This window comes from Balaenoptera physalus (genome assembly GCF_965194825.1).
Source record: "Balaenoptera physalus genome assembly, chromosome: 10".
Lineage (NCBI taxonomy): Eukaryota > Metazoa > Chordata > Mammalia > Artiodactyla > Balaenopteridae > Balaenoptera > Balaenoptera physalus.
Window position 1 is genome coordinate 26,675,828 of NC_138889.1, and position 16,043 is coordinate 26,691,870.

At 39.1% G+C, this 16,043-nt stretch overlaps 1 protein-coding gene across 7 annotated transcripts in view; it reads left to right on the forward strand.

Annotated features, from left to right (window-relative positions):
- The window catches only part of SLC35F2 (solute carrier family 35 member F2), a 117,701-nt gene that overhangs the window by 62,786 nt on the left and 38,872 nt on the right, over positions 1 to 16,043 (forward strand). For 4 of the 7 annotated variants that reach the window (XM_082409509.1, XM_082409508.1, XM_082409507.1 and 1 more), the window contains 7 exons: positions 745 to 920; positions 2,874 to 3,001; positions 7,562 to 7,721; positions 8,587 to 8,743; positions 9,276 to 9,328; positions 10,715 to 10,869; positions 14,260 to 15,313. In XM_082409509.1, the coding sequence (XP_082265635.1) occupies positions 776 to 920; positions 2,874 to 3,001; positions 7,562 to 7,721; positions 8,587 to 8,743; positions 9,276 to 9,328; positions 10,715 to 10,869; positions 14,260 to 14,445 (984 nt within the window). In that variant the 5' untranslated portion in view covers positions 745 to 775 and the 3' untranslated portion in view covers positions 14,446 to 15,313. Of the gene's footprint in view, positions 1 to 744; positions 921 to 2,873; positions 3,002 to 7,561; positions 7,722 to 8,586; positions 8,744 to 9,275; positions 9,329 to 10,714; positions 10,870 to 11,124; positions 11,252 to 12,438; positions 12,502 to 14,259; positions 15,314 to 16,043 lie in introns of those variants that run through there. The other 3 variants (XM_082409510.1, XM_082409511.1, XR_014249966.1) reach the window with 3 other exon arrangements.

Here is a 16,043-nt window from a genome sequence, read left to right on the forward strand (position 1 = left end):
TGCTTTCTGCAGTTTCGTAGTTGGTTGTTAAGGTACTTCTCTTTTAAAATGCCAAAGGGTAGGGTCTAGATCTTATTCTTCTCTGGATCCAAAGTGCCAGCCTCTGGAACAGTAATTCACAATCTTGGCTGCATTTGGAATTACTTGGGGACCTTTGAATTCCACCGAGGCCTGGACCCACCCCCAGAGGCGATGATATAATTGGTCTCAGGTGCAGCCCGGGCTATTAGCATTTTTAAAAGCTCCATGATTCTAACATGTAGGTAACATTGAAAGCCTCTGCTTCTAGTTTAAGGAACCAAGTCTCTGGGAGAATGAAAGGATGAGAAAATGTTAAACATTTAATGAATAGGAAGACTTTAAAACTAGAGTTAAAGTTGAGTTTTAAAAAATCACACACACATAATTCAAATAAAATATGACATAGCTAAGTGATCAAAATGATCTCTAAATAGATCATCAGTGAACTGAGGGAATATGTATTTTTGTGGTAATGAGGGGAAAATTAGAAATGTAAAAGAGAATAAAACTGTAGTCTCTCAAAATCCAACACTTTAATTTTTGTGCATATGAAGTAAGTGGTAAAATGAAATAAAGAACCACCTGGAATTATTAGCATTTCCCTTTTGGTTTAGCCCTAAAGTGAGTGTGTGTGTGTGTGTGTGTGTGTGTGTGTGTGTGTGTGTGTGTGTGAAAGATATAACTTACTTGCCAGTTCCTCTGATTTCCTCCTTTATTTTCTAGGAATATTTTGAAAACAATTGCCCTGGGTCAGATGTTGTCCTTGTGTATATGTGGGACAGCCATCACCAGCCAGTATTTGGCAGAAAGATACAAAGTGAATACCCCCATGCTTCAGAGCTTTATCAACTATTGCTTGCTGTTTCTAATTTATACAGTGATGCTGGCATTTCAATCAGGTATGTCAAATGTTGGAATTACCTTTTCAACAAATTATCTTCATAAAAATCTTTGGCTCTAGATGTTCAAAAAATAAAATATGGGGCAAAACCAAGAACAGGAAACTACTGCTGTTTTTATAAAAGTTATTAGAAAAGTATGACACCTTTAAATTCTATGAAATTGGTGACTAGAGATTTGTGTATAACTCTCTGAAATTGTTGATTAAAATAAGTAGCACCAAACTGTAACGTAGGAGTTGTCTAAAAAAAAATAAAGTGTAGATGCCATTACAAGTTAGATCTTTTTTTTCCCCCCCATGGTTGATAAATTTAAAAGACAGTATTAGAAACACTTAAAAAGTCAAGAACCTCACTGTCCAAAATATGTATTTCCAGCTAAGTGGAGAATGCTAAATGGACCACCAATTGCATGTATTGATAGATCAAGTCTATGTTGTGAAAGAAACAAAACAAGGAATTGGCAAGGAATTAACATCTTATCACTGGTTGGTTAAGTTGTTTTAGAACCATTGTAGAATTATCATTTCTAGCTAACTATTTATAAATGGGAAAAACTAGGCTAACAGTATTGTGCCAGGTATCATTTTAATTGCTTAACTCATTGAAGCCTCCTAACAAATCAAGTGAGTATTATTATTATCTCCACTTTATAGATGAGTAATCTGAGGCATGTAGTACTTAGATAACTTGCTATAAGTCATGCAGGTGGAGCCACATTTCAACCTAGGCAGCCTGCCCCAGAGCCCATGCACTCACCACCATGCTGTATTAGGGGCTTCTTGTCATGATAAGAGCCATCCTTCCCACAAAAGAAGAGCATGGTATTATAAAATAAATTAAATAAGATTGAATTCAAGAGTGTAAAGACAATGGGTAACCCAGACTGATTGGTAGGGTGCAATACTCCCATTTTCATCACATTTAAGGCATATAATAAAATCACCAGTGTGGTATTTGCTAATCGTCTTTTAATATGAATCTTAATACATCAATGGTATTTCTATGTGTCAGGAATAATAACTTATTTTGAAAGAAAATGGAAACCAGTTGTGGGAAGGGGTAAAGAGATATCTTAAGGGGAAAACTCCAAATTTGGCAAGAACTTTAGGAGTTGGAAATAGAACTGGTACGTGGTTAATGGCCCCAGACTTTTCCCCTCTATGTAAGCACTGGCCTTTAGGAAGTCAGTGTGATTCATAAGTATATCAGTGAAGTCTCCTAAGGGATGGTTATTAGATGCCTTCCATGCCATCTCATCTTGAGGAAGACAAACTGTGTTTTCAGGATGTTCCTGCTGATTGGGATTTCATGATAATTATTTGGCTACAATTCTCACTACCTTTATTTCCTTGCAGGTTATCTTACCCATAAAGCTTTCTTGTATATGTGCCAACTCTATATATCCTTGTGATGCTAGATTCTCCAAAGAAATGAATCACAGTTAACTTGAATAAATAGAATTTAGGGGATAAAAGGTGTTTCTTCAATGGTGCCACTAAATCTTTTTTCCGTACTTACCACTGGCTTAATTTTCTCTTGAAAGCACATCTTTTCCAAAAGAATGACCACATGCAGAGTTTTCTTTGAAGAAGCTCATGAATAGAGGTTAAATAACCAATGAATTCATAAGAAAACATTTCATTTCCTAGGGATCTGGATGTTATATTTCTGTTGCAGTAGGAAAGGGAACTTAACCACTTTTCTCTTACTTCCTTTCTCTTTGGTGTTTTCATTGAACACTTGGTCTATGATGACACCTTAGCTTGGGCCTCATACTAGAAAAAAATCTGACTGCTGAGCTGTTGCAGGGGTTTGGGTTATGAGTAATGGAAATTAGGAGGGTCCACGTTCAGAATACATAGTAAACCCTTGCTTTGACTCTTTATCTCTAAATTAACATGGATGGAATCATTTCAAGTACATGTACTAATCTAGATTTCTTTCAACCAGGTAGTGATAACCTTTTATACATCTTGAAAAAGAAATGGTGGAAGTACATCCTGCTTGGACTAGCAGATGTAGAAGCTAATTACCTGATTGTCAGAGCATACCAGTACACAACTCTAACCAGTGTCCAGGTAAGAAGGAGTCCTCTTACCAGTTTGGGTTTTATAGCTTTAAGAGAAGAATCTGAACTCATATGTGCTCACCTAATTTTATTAAGAACCTGTTCACTTGAAGAAAACCTAAACACAGGTGGATGCTATCTGTTTTCCAGTGGAGCATATGTGCTAACGAGTAAGGCTTCCTGGAATTACTGAAAACGTGTACAAGTTAATCAGTTCCCAAACTGCTAATGCTATAGCAGAATAGAACAGTTGCTACCAAAATAAACATAAATATTTAGTTGGCAATGGATGCTGTGATGTTGGCAAGAGTTCTGTTTTATTTGTTGCTTAAACATGGCATATAAAGTGGATATACCATTGTGCTACAGAAAAGTTGGAGGTTTGCAAGTAAAGTGGATATTCAAGACAAAGGAACAATTAGAAGGAACCTATTAGACATCTTGGGTAGAGATGGTAGCCAAAAGTAAAACTTATATCTCTATTCCTTTTCTAGGTTTATTCTCACTGGATTGAAAGAAAAATGTTCCTACATAGCAGTACTTTTCAACCTGGTGGAGTTGAGGAAGATTGTTTAAGTTGTCTTAATGTTAAGGAGTTTCCTGGTGGCCTAGTGATTAGGATTATGGGCTTTCACTGCTGTAGCCTGGTTCCATCCCTGGTTGGGGAACCGAGATCCCACAAGCCGAGTCATGCAGCCAAAAAAAAAAAGAAAAGAGTTGTCTTAATGTTAGCGAACTGTGTGATGTATCATAACACTGACTCCCCATTGCTAACAACAGAATGTGTTATAAATGGAGATGAAAGTAAGATAGTTTCCAATACCAGGTTTAGACCTCACAGTTTACTGAATTTAAGACTTTTGATGCATCACTTTTTTTTTTTTTTGGCCGCACAGCACGACTTGTGGGATCTTAGTTCCCCGACCAGGGAGAGATTGAACCTGCACCCTCAGCAGTGTAAGCACGGAGTCTTAACCACTGGACCACCAAGGAATTCCTGATACATCACTTTTTAATATAAAACAGAGATGGGGGCTTCCCTGGTGGCGCAGTGGTTGAGAGTCTGCCTGCCAATGCAGGGGACATGGGTTCGAGCCCTGGTCTGGGAAAATCCCACATGCCGTGGAGCAACTAGGCCTGTGAGCCACAACTACTGAGCCTGCGCGTCTGGAGCCTGTGCTCTGCAACAAGAGAGACTGCGATAGTGAGAGGCCCGCGCACCGCGATGAAGAGTGGCCCCCGCTTGCCGCAACTAGAGAAAGCCCTTGCACAGAAACGAAGACCCAACACAGCCATAAATAAATAAAAATAAAATTAAAAAAAAAAAAAACAAAAAAAAAAACAGAGATGGTCTTATCTCCAAATTTTAGGAACATGGAAAAATTGAAGTGAGATTAGATTTATTTTAAAGAGAAGGATTAATGAAAACAGTATTTTTCCAATGTGAATATGCATCAAATTCTATTATTACCAGAAAGCCTTTTAATATTGTGCTAAGCATTGTCCTCAGCAAATATCTTGGGTTTTGACTGGCATGGGTTAAAAAGCCAAGATAGGAAATATTTGTTAAGACAGACATCATAGGAGGCACGTGAAAAACCCAGAATTTCATAAAAATTAAAACTAGGAGTTACCTAGAAGATGCAGTTCATCACAAAATAGTATTAAGTGTACTTTTAGCAATGAATAATGAGTATAAGTGTAAAGAAAATGGCATTTTTTCTAGTCACATCTACCCTCATAGTCTCACACACAGTTTAATTACTTGATTACAATTTGCAGAAACTTTGATCTCTGACTAATGACAATTAGAAGTTTTGAATTGGTACAAGGTCTAAACACAGCTAAACAAAACACTTACAGCTGGGTTATTGTGACTAAAGGTCATGCCTTAAACTAATCTCAAACAATTTCTATCGTCTTAGCCTCTTAGAAAAACCTAAGCATTTGGTTGTCAAAAGTTATGTACTTATGTACAGTTATGTACTGGTTCTAGCAAGCCCTATTATAAAAAGCACATCTAACAACTAGAGGTGTTTCCAGCAGTAGAGAGTGCCTGTCATTGTAATTCTTCAAGTGGATTCTCTCCTTGAGTAAATCTCTGGCCTGGTTAATCTGAAAGGGTGGAAGTTATTTACTGATTGATTGATTGATTGCCACGCATGACATGTGGGATCTTAGTTCCCTGACCAGGGATCGAACCTGTGTCCTCTGCAGTGGAAGCTTGGAGTCCTAACCACTGGACCACCGGGGAATTCCCCTTAAAAGGGTGGAAGTTTAGATTGGATGGTCTTTGAAACTCCTTCTTAAGGATTCCTTCAAAGATTCTGTAATTGCAAATAGTAATGTAGTAGTTCTTGATGTGGCCATTGACATTGCTGGCCTAGGTTTCTACTCATGTCTCTTCTCACTTCACTGCCACATCTACACATTCCCTACCCACAGGCGGCTTCTCTCTCTTATGTTGCTCTATTCTTTCTAGAATGAATCCTTTTCGAAGCCCCTTCTCTAAGGCCTAATTCAATTTCACTTTCTCCTCTATACTCCACTGTATCTCTAATAAAGTCTAATTCATGTTTATATCCATGCCTTCTCATTCAAGGTTCTTACTTAGTTCCTTGCTTACTGTGACTGTACAATAATTTTTAAAGATTAAATTAAATAGGGAGCCTCTTAGAACTACAAGCATCAAACAGAAGGCATCTGTCACCAAGAACACATTTTGAAAAGATCCAATGTAGATAAATGACTGAATGTGATAGATATCAGATTAGAAGTCATGGAATTTTAGAGTGGGAAGGTACCTGTGAGATCATTTGGTCTGATCTCTTGATTTCAGATTTTGACTCAAAGGGTGACTAGCTAGAGATCACACAGCTGGTCAATGGTAGGTCTGGGGCCTGAGGCCTTGGGAGCTCTTACCAAATGTAGGTGCTTCCCTTATATGGCTACTCATTGCCCACCAAAAATTGTTAAAAATAGAGCAGATTTAAGTTTGACTTTAAGACACAATTTGAGGATAGGGAGTCTCCTGTAATAGTTTTTAGAGTGACTTTTTCCACTTTTTTTGTTTAAGGAATGTAGTTTAGACTTTGTTATTTCATTATGGCTGGATTCTGTTGGTGTCTTCCAGGACAAGCTATTATCATTTGCATCGTTTAATGGTTTGTTATTCAGGCAGGCTCAAAAAGCACTTAAGAGATTGGAGTTCTGCAGCTGGAATAAATAACACAAGGCAAGGTGCCCATTCCTATACTTGACATTGCAGTGAAAGGTGATCAGTAAACAACTGTGGACAGGATCAAACAGGCTGTTGGAGATTTAGGGGCCTGCCTTGTCCAAGACTAAACAGATACAAAGCAAATCAGGGACAAGGTTAAAAAAAGAACAGGATGAGCAATCAAAAACCATCATCAGGAACATTATTAGTAAAAGGAATATATTTTATCCTTGAATGCACTTTACCAAATTTGTGACTTTAAGAATCCAGTGAATGAAATCTCTTTTTCTTTTATCTTACAAAGATTTTGGATTTACTATAATTTTGGCACTCTTAATCCCCCTGCCTTTCAGACTGGCCATATCAGGGGTGTAGCAAGTATTTTCTGGACCCAGGACCAACAGGTGATGGAGGAGTATATGATGAAGATGAGCAAGAGTATTTGCTGTGAGCAAGCATCTGTCTTATATGGTGGGGTTGGACACTTTGTCAGGGAGATGGTGTCTGTTTGCTCCCTCATAATAACCTGTATTTTTTGTAGCTCTTAGCCCAACTGCATTTAAATATTGGTTGTGTGATTCTTCTGTGTCTGTCTAGCCTTCTGTATACTCCTCTTTGTGTCTCTCTTGTTCTCCTCTATATTCCAGCTCCTCTCATAGTGTCTCCCACATATCACATACTTAAATGTTTGTTGACTGAGTGAATTGGCACATGTCTACTGGACTTAAGGATAAACACAGGTGGGAGTGTAGAGGTAAACTGCATAGGCTGTTGGGCAGAATTCTTGGGTTCATCAACTGGCTCCAACACTTTTTAAAATTTATTTCTTTATGGCTGTGTTGGGTCTTCGTTGTTGCACGTGGGCTTTCTCTAGTTGCGGTGAGTGGGGGCTACTCTTCGTTGCGGTGCACGTGCTTCTCATTGCGGTTGCTTCTCTTGTTGCAGAGCACGGGCTCTAGGCACGCGGGCTCAGTAGTTGTGGCGGACGGGCTTAGTTGCTCCATGGCATTGGGATCTTCCCGGACCAGGGCTTGAACCCGTGTCCCCTGCATTGCCAGGCGGATTCTTAACCACTGTGCCACCAGGGAAGTCCTCCACCACTTTTAACTATGTGATTTTTGGGCAACTCATTTAACCTTTCTGTGCCTTTGTTTTCCTCGTGTGTAAAATGGAGATTGCAGTTCTAATCTCATGGAGTTGTTGTGAGGATTAAATGAGTTAATCCAGGTAAAGCATTTAGTACAGGGCTGGCAATAATAAATGCTCAATAAACACTGACTCCTGTTATTACTTGATCATCTTTTAGCTAATGAGAGAAGTTTTAAGCCATCTGTTTCTCCTTCCATGCAGCTTTTGGATTGCTTTGGGATTCCTGTGTTGATGGCTCTCTCGTGGTTTATTCTTTATGCAAGATACAGAGTGATCCACTTCATCGCTGTGGCTGTCTGTCTGTTGGGAGTAGGAACTATGGTTGGTGCAGACATATTAGCAGGGAGGGAAGACAATTCAGGTGAGACTGTGTTACTTGTTTCTGGTTTAGTCACAGAAAAAGTTTTGCTTATGTCCTCACTTTTATTGTGCAAAGATAAAGTAAAAGGCAGAGAACATGTCCTCATTAACTATCTTTAAAATTTTATTTTTAGATTTGCTTGCTTCTGGTACTATAACCATTTCCACAAAGCAGTCTTTATGTTTCTACCTGCCCCGAGTCCTTGCTGTTTTTTGTCACACTAAATGGTTTGTTTGTGTCATGAGAGAGAAGTTTCTGTATATATTTGCAATAATCTTTTTTTGGCACATACATTTGGATTAGTTACTGGAAATCCTACTGTAGATTCTTGGTTTTTGTTTTCATCAAAAAGGAGACTTTGTGTTCACTGAATGACCTCTTTTTTCAGTTACTCTGTAGATGAGAACATTTTGATATTCTTTATGTCAAGGTTCAGATAGTTGATAGTGTAAAATCTAAATAAGGTCTATGATTTCACCCAATATACAAGTGACTTCAGTGTCTCCTTTGATTGAGAAAATTACCTTGCTTACCTAGCTTCCTTCCCTATAGTTTTCAGTGATTTCCCATCAATAATTTCCATTAATTTCTCATGTCATAAAATCATTTTCTGAGGCCTTACATTATGGTATACACCACCATCTTCCAATCTGTTAGTCTCCTGAGGATCCAAAATAAGAAAAATGAAAGCAGAATTGTGCCGGAAAGTGAGAGGAGCAAGAGTCTTTAAACTTCTAAAAATCAGGGTTTCTTCTTCTGTAAAATCTTACTTAAATAAATATGAGCCAGATAAACTCCTGGAAGCAAGCTGGAAAGTTTTTCCTAGTGACAAATGTATTCCTTTTTGTGGCTTATCTCCTTATAGGTAGTGATGTACTGATTGGTGACATCTTGGTCCTTCTTGGGGCTTCCCTCTATGCTGTTTCTAATGTGTGTGAAGAATACATCGTGAAGAAGCTGAGCAGACAGGAGTTTTTAGGAATGGTGGGCTTGTTTGGAACAATTATCAGTGGCATACAGCTGTAAGATTCTAAACTTATCCCTAAAAGCAATATAAGCAAATATGTCATAGATGATTATGTTCCAGCTACTAATATTCATTGTTTATTTGGCCCAAATTCACATTTGAAATCAGTAACTTGCTAAATATCTATTAGAAGATTTTTGAAACATTAAGAATTATGCCTCATTTTCTTATACATGTGTGAGGCTTGATTCCTGCTTATAACGTGGTAGACTTTATATCACCAGTGAAGACTCTATTTTTCAATTATTCCTAGAAAATATTAACTTCCTGTTCAAAGGGAACACATAGTGCCATGTTTTCCTCCTGTAGAGTGCTTCTAAGTGTGTCAAACATGTGTTTATGGACTCCTCTGGGTTTTATTCTTTGTCATTTTAATTAAAGATAGTTATTTTTATACTCTAAGAAAAATTCAAAAGTCAACATAATTAATCACCTTGAAGTACTTAAAGCTTGAAGCAATTTAATTGCTTATAAAATAGTGAAAAGTAGTATAAAGATCTCTCTGTGACCTCTTGTTTTAATCACAGATTGATTGTGGAATATAAGGATATTGCCGGCATTCACTGGGACTGGAAAATTGGTATGTACATACATAATAATTCTTGTTAGTCTTTCCCCTAACTGACACACATCAAGAAATAAATACTTCATTTTAGTAATACTATTTAGACATTTTTATATAAAATCACAGAGTAATTTAGTACACAGAGAACTATAGTGGTTTACACTGAGTTTTCTCTGAGAACTTGTAAATAAACCCCCCCATAAAAGTTAATCCTTAATCTTTACCTTCAGGAATAGCCTCTCTTTACTAGGAATTCTGAACAAGACTGACCTTTGGTCACACTAACTTTCAACTAGATCTGTATCTCGAGTTTGCAGACTTCTTGTGAAGGTTGTCTGCTTGATGTAATTTGTGAAGTATTAACCTGAATAATCTGATGGTGTGTCATCACCACCACGTTCCATAGCTACTCTCATCTGATAAGAAAGATTTGAACCTTATTTAATGATGCGTGGAAAGAAATTAAGTACTACATGAAATGTCATTGAAATTCATTTACCGTGCTTGGATGATTTTATTCAAGTAAATAACTTAGATTGCCTCTGTGTGTGTGTGTATGTGTGTGTGTGTGTGTGTGTGTGTGTGTGTGTTGAGCGAGGTTGGGGAAGTGGTTGTGAAGCAGAGATAACTGCTATAACTAGTTATCTCTCAGAACCCACATGACTAGCTCTTATGAGATGTACACAAGATAATGGGCCTAACGACTATCTTTTTTTTTTTTTTTTTTTTTTAATTTATTTTTGGCTGTGTTGAGTCTTCGCCTCTGTGCGAGGGCTTTCTCTAGTTGTGGCAAGCGGGGGCCACTCTTCATCGCGGTGCGCGGGCCTCTCACTATCGCGGCCCCTCTTGTTGCGGAGCACAGGCTCCAGACGCGCAGGCTGAGTAATTGTGGCGCACGGGCCTAGTTGCTCTGTGGCATGTGGGATCTTCCCAGACCAGGGCTCGAACCCGTGTCCCCTGCATTGGCAGGCAGACTCTCAACCACTGCGCCATGAGGGAAGCCCCTAACGACTATCTTTGATATCCTAAAAATACTTTATTTTGATTCAACCACACAAATCATGTCCAACCATGACGCCTTTTATCATTGGCATCTCTCTGCCCTGGGCACGTGGATAACATGGGGTGATAAGAGCTGTTGACTTACACCATAAGCAAGATTCTATGGCCTTGATCATCTAACACTCTGTTGAATTTTTTAAGTTCTTCATCACATCTTGTTATTATTTTTTTCCTGAGAGCTTTGTATGTCTCATTTGCAATGCTTACTGTTAACAAGGGGCTTTGTGGATAGTATGTTAAAGGATCAGGGAATTTTATATATCAGTCAAGCTTTAAAAGCACAGCACATTTAACTTTTGGTTTCTTCCTATAACAATAGATATTCCATTTTTTTCACAGCCCTGCTGTTTGTAGCATTTGCCCTCTGTATGTTTTGCCTGTACAGCTTCATGCCACTGGTGATTAAAGTCACTAGTGCCACTTCTGTCAACCTGGGCATCCTGACAGCTGACCTCTACAGTCTTTTCTTTGGACTCTTTCTGTTTGGCTATAAGGTGAGCAAATAGATCTTGTTCAAATCAGAACACTTGTTTGGTTTAAAAGAAGTAATGGATTTCTTTAAGATTTTAGATCCCAAAATGAAACCTTCTCATCTTCTTGACAAGAATTTCTTTGGACACTCTCACTCCAGGCAAATAGCATGTTAGTGTTATTGTAAGAGTCTTGCTTTGAGAACTACTGCCTTAGAAATCCATCTTTCTGGGACTTCCCTGGTGGCACAGTGGTTAAGAATCTGCCTGCCAATGCAGATGACACGGGTTCAAGCCCGGGTCCAGTAAGATCTCACATGCCGCGGAGCAACCAAGACCGTGTGCCACAACTACTGAGCCTGTGCTCTAGAGCCCGTGAGCTACAACTACTGAAGCCCGTGCACCTAGAGCCCGTGCTCCGCAACAAGAGAAGCCCACGCGCCACAACGAAGAGTAGCCCCTGCTTGCTGCAACTAGAGAAAGCCCGCATGCAGCAACAAAGACCCAAAACAGCCAAAAATAAATAAACAAATAAATTTATTTTTTAAAAAAAAGAAAGAAATCCATCTTTCCATAGTATAAAGCTTGTTGACTTGGCTGCTATTACAGTCATTTGAACAAATAGTTAGAATGTCGGCTGTTGCTTGATAATTTTGGTTTTAGCTGGGGATAGCAACTATATTTCTTTATCCGTATAAAATTTTGTATCTGGGTGGAAATTGCTTGGCACTGATTTACACTGTTCCCAGGAATTGGCCAGGAACTCACAATGCCTAGTTCAGTGTGTTCTCAGAAATTTCTGCTTAAGAAACATAAACCATTTTTGCTTTTACATGTCACAGGAACCAGCTGTTATCTTGGCAAACTTGCTGGTTAAGGTATTCCTGAACTAAGACTGAAGAAGTATTTATAGCTTTTTGGTGGCATCATTAAAAAGTAACAAATGTCAAAGTGAATCAGGGAAGTGATCCTGACAGCCCTAGATTTTTTTTTTCTATGATAGCAATCATTAAGGGGTACAAAGTGGGCCTTAAAAGTGAGTTTTAAAAAAGTGAGTTAGCTGTTCTGTGGTGCTGTTCTTGCATTTCACATGGCCACCACTAGGGGACCATGGTGTTTTTATTCTGCAGTTCAAGGCCAGTTGATGGCTACCCATACCCAGAGAAAGCTTGAGAGCTCTGCAGTATAACATTTGACCCCTCTTACCTGTGCTTTTTTTTTTTTTTTTAAACTAAACATATTGAGGTAGCTTTAGTAGTTTAACTTTTACTTTTCCCTTATTAGTAAAATAATGTCCAAGGAGGAAGTAAGGTTAAAGAAATAAAAGCTTCAAAGTGAAAGTACACTTGTCGCTACCTGACTATTATAAGATCCCTTAATGTAGATATTTGCTTTTTAACTGTATTAACTTTAATGAGAAAAAGCCTTCTTTTGTGTCATTTTTTTTGGCCACATGACTCATACTATTATTCTCAAAAGTGGAACATGCAAACTATAAGTTCCTTTGCAGTTCTTTTGCTTTATGTTTCTTTGTCCCTGAATGTCTAGCAGCTCACTCATAACCATATCAGATTTTATTCTTTTTGGTCAAAGGCTGTTTCAAGACTTCTGGAGCAAAGAGGAGGTCTGCTGTGATCTTCAGAGTAAATTACAGAGGTGGGAAATCATTCAGAGCATAATGATGATATCTAGGATCTTAGAAGAAATTTTTAAAGACAGAATCATAAGTTCAATATGTCACTAATTTAAAGAAATTATAGTATCTAAAATAACTTTGGCTCTGATATTTTGAAACACAGTTGAAAAAGACATTAAACAATTTCTGTATTCATTGGTGTCAGACTCTGCCTCCTCTGGATTGATCTTGAGTAAATACTCACTGAACAGAGTAGCCACAAGAAATTTCCTGTATAGATCCAGACACAAAGGGTAAAATTTAAAAAACAGCCTCTGATTCAGGAGACTTATTATCTCACTCCCTCAGAGTCTCTCTCTTCTAATAAAGGTGCCTCCATTTAATCATGTGCCTTCTTAAGAGGAAAAAGATACTTTTTTCTTATAAACATTTAAAACCACCAAACCCAACAGGACATGTTTTGAATAAGTTACTTAGGTTTTCCCACAGGTAACAGTGAACATTCTATTGGAGAGCATGATTGACCTTCATGATACTGACTTTAAAAGTTTAGGGTACTCTACATAGCTTTAACTCCCTTTAATCTTTTCTGAATCATTTTTCCCCCCAAAAAAAACATTTATTCAATACCAGCTATGTGCTGGGTGCTGTGCTGAGATTGGATCCAAGAATGAAACCTGTGGAGGAAATTAGTTTGGCTGCTGCTCCGGTTGACATTATCACTGGCTTTGCATCATCACTGAATCCAGTGTAGGCCTTCCAGCTTTGAGGAGGGCTGTGGCTATTCCATTCCTTAAAAAGTTCTAATGGTTTAAGGTTAAGAAGTAATTGAGCATCTATGAAACATTAATATGTTGAAGCCAACAGTGACCCATAGAAGCCCATACCTGGAGATGACTGTAATCTACTTAATACTCATTTCAAAACCCATTTCATTTTTTCCTTCTACCTTTGGGAGTGTGTCTTTTTTTTTTAATTAATTTATTTTATTCACTTATTTTTGGCTGCATTGGGTCTTCGTTGCAGTGTGCAGGCTGTTCTCTAGTTGCGGCCAGTGGGGGCTACTCTTCATTGCGGCGTGCGGGCTTCTCATTGCGGTGGCTTCTCTTGTTGCGAAGCACAGGCTCTAGGAGCGTGGGCTTCAGTAGTTGTAGCACGCGAGCTCAGTAGTTGTGGCTCACGGGCTCTAGAGCGCAGGCTCAGTATTTGTGGCGCACGGGCGTAGTTGTTCTGTGGCATGTGGGATCCTCCCGAACCAGGGCTCGAACCCGTGTCCCCTGCATTGGCAGGCAGATTCCCAACCACTGAACCACCAGGGAAGCCTGGGAGTGTGTCTTACTTTTTCTTCTCTCTCATCTTCTTTCTCTTCTCCTTCTCCAAACCATTCTGTTTTCTTATTGTTTCACACCAGTGTTGTAAGCTGTGCCTAGGGTCTGAATCTGGGTCTCTCATGGTACCATGCTAAAATTTTAGTCTCTCCACTAAGTAAGTGGGACTAGTTGTGAGGTGGGATGCAGCTGGGTTATCACAGAGAAAGGCAAAAGTCCATTTCCTAAACATCCAAGAATCCAGTTGGCTAATATGGTGGGTGATGTGGGCAGAGCTCACACATTCACCAGTACACACACACAGGACGGTTTTGGTCATTAGCATCTCCTTGGGCAACTTTCAGAAAAAAAAATTATGAGAAGGTAACCCTCAAATCTCCGTTGACAAAAGGCAGCAGCAAAGATGTGTATGTGAGGAAACACTGTCCATAGCCTATTATCTCCTCCTAGTTTTCAGGACTCTACATCCTCTCTTTCACCGTCATCATGGTGGGGTTCATTCTGTACTGCTCCACCCCGACACGCAATGCAGAGCCGGCTGAAAGCAGCATGCCATCAGTCACCAGCATTGGAATCGACAACCTGGGACTGAAGCTTGAGGAGAACCTCCAGGAGGCCCACTCTGCAGTCTTGTAGCTGGAGAAGAAGGCACACACGTACACCTGGGGTTTCCTGGGAAGCTGGAAGCTGTCACCTGGATAAAGCAGAACTTACTGCCTTGGGATACTTGGAAAATTATCAGACTCAGAGTGAATACTCAGTAACATTGGATTGGATCCAGTGGTTAGATTTTACAAAGGAATACAAAATAATGTATCAAAAATAGACATTCCAAAATAGGGCAGAAGCCAAGGCCAGAGTTGTGTTTCTGTGTGTTTGAGGGCCAATACCTATTAGTGTCAGGGAGACAAGGAGTGGGGCCCACACTGGGGTCTTAGAGGTAGAAGTAGGAAAGCAAGATTGGATAGATACCTGGGTGTGAGCCAGCCTCAGGACAGAGCCTGAAAGCAGGCTGTCCAGGCTGGGCTGGGTAGTCAGGAGGAGGGGCAGCCCAGGATGGTTTTGGAGTAGGTTTCCTCATTTGGAGGCATCTGAGTTTTGTCCTGCTGAGGCAGTTATTGTCCTTGTACAAGCCTCATGGCCTTTAGGCCACTAGGTGAGGTCTGGTGACTGATTGCACATGTTGGGAACATGGGTGGGGCAGTACCTGAGAAATCCTGGGATACAACTGTGAGTACCATAGAAGCCGTAAAGTAGAGTACAGTAAACCTAGGAACCTTCTCCCAATTGTTATTATGCTACTTCTTAGCAAATAATGTGCCATGAGATTTTTATGATACTTCTTCAATACAGAGTATTAATATGTAGCATCATTATGATATCAACTACTAGTATGACACTTTACAAAAACTCTGTATGTAAACTTTTTTAGGTAAAAATATAATAAAGAAATTGAGGGTTAAGTGTTCATATTATTAAAAGATTTTGATTTCATGGAAATATATTTACTGTGTGGTTTTTTTGATTACTTAATTCCCCTTGTGGATTTTAAATGACCTAATATATTCAAGATTTCCTCATATCCAACTTTTCAGAATCATGTCTTCTAAAGGCGAAGCAAACCTATCTATTTGGGGCTCTGCCAGAATGGAGGGGAAATCAGAGTAAGCTCCCAGATCATTTGCTGGAATAAACATTTAAAAATTTTGAATTACCTTAATGGGTTTTTTAAAAAACCTTTTTGAGTGAAATAACCTTTCACTTCCTGCAGCCAATTAAAACTGATGTTTGTTTTTCACTCCTTACCATTAACAACTGTCAGTGAATGGAAAAAGATTATGTTAAAATGTTTCGCCTTTTGGGGAAGACTTCCAGTTTGATTAATACACTGATTATTTCTTAAAATATCTTGCTTAATAATAAACTTGTATATATAGGGATAGTGGTGAAGTAGAGAATCTCAGGTGACAATATCCCACATGTCTGTCAAGGCTAAGCTCAAATGTCATCTCTACTATGAAGCCTTTTTTAGGCCATCTGGGCTGGGTCCCCCACCTCCTCTAGGTTCACAGGGCCCTTCCTCGTAGCACTTATTGAATTGAGGTGTTGCTGTTTACCTGCCTCTCCTCACCACGGGTTGAGCTCTTCCAGGTCAACAGCCTTTTAGCATCTTTCTAGTCCTTTGCTCATCTTACTTCTTGAGTGATTATTAAATGAACTTTGTCTTTGGTCTC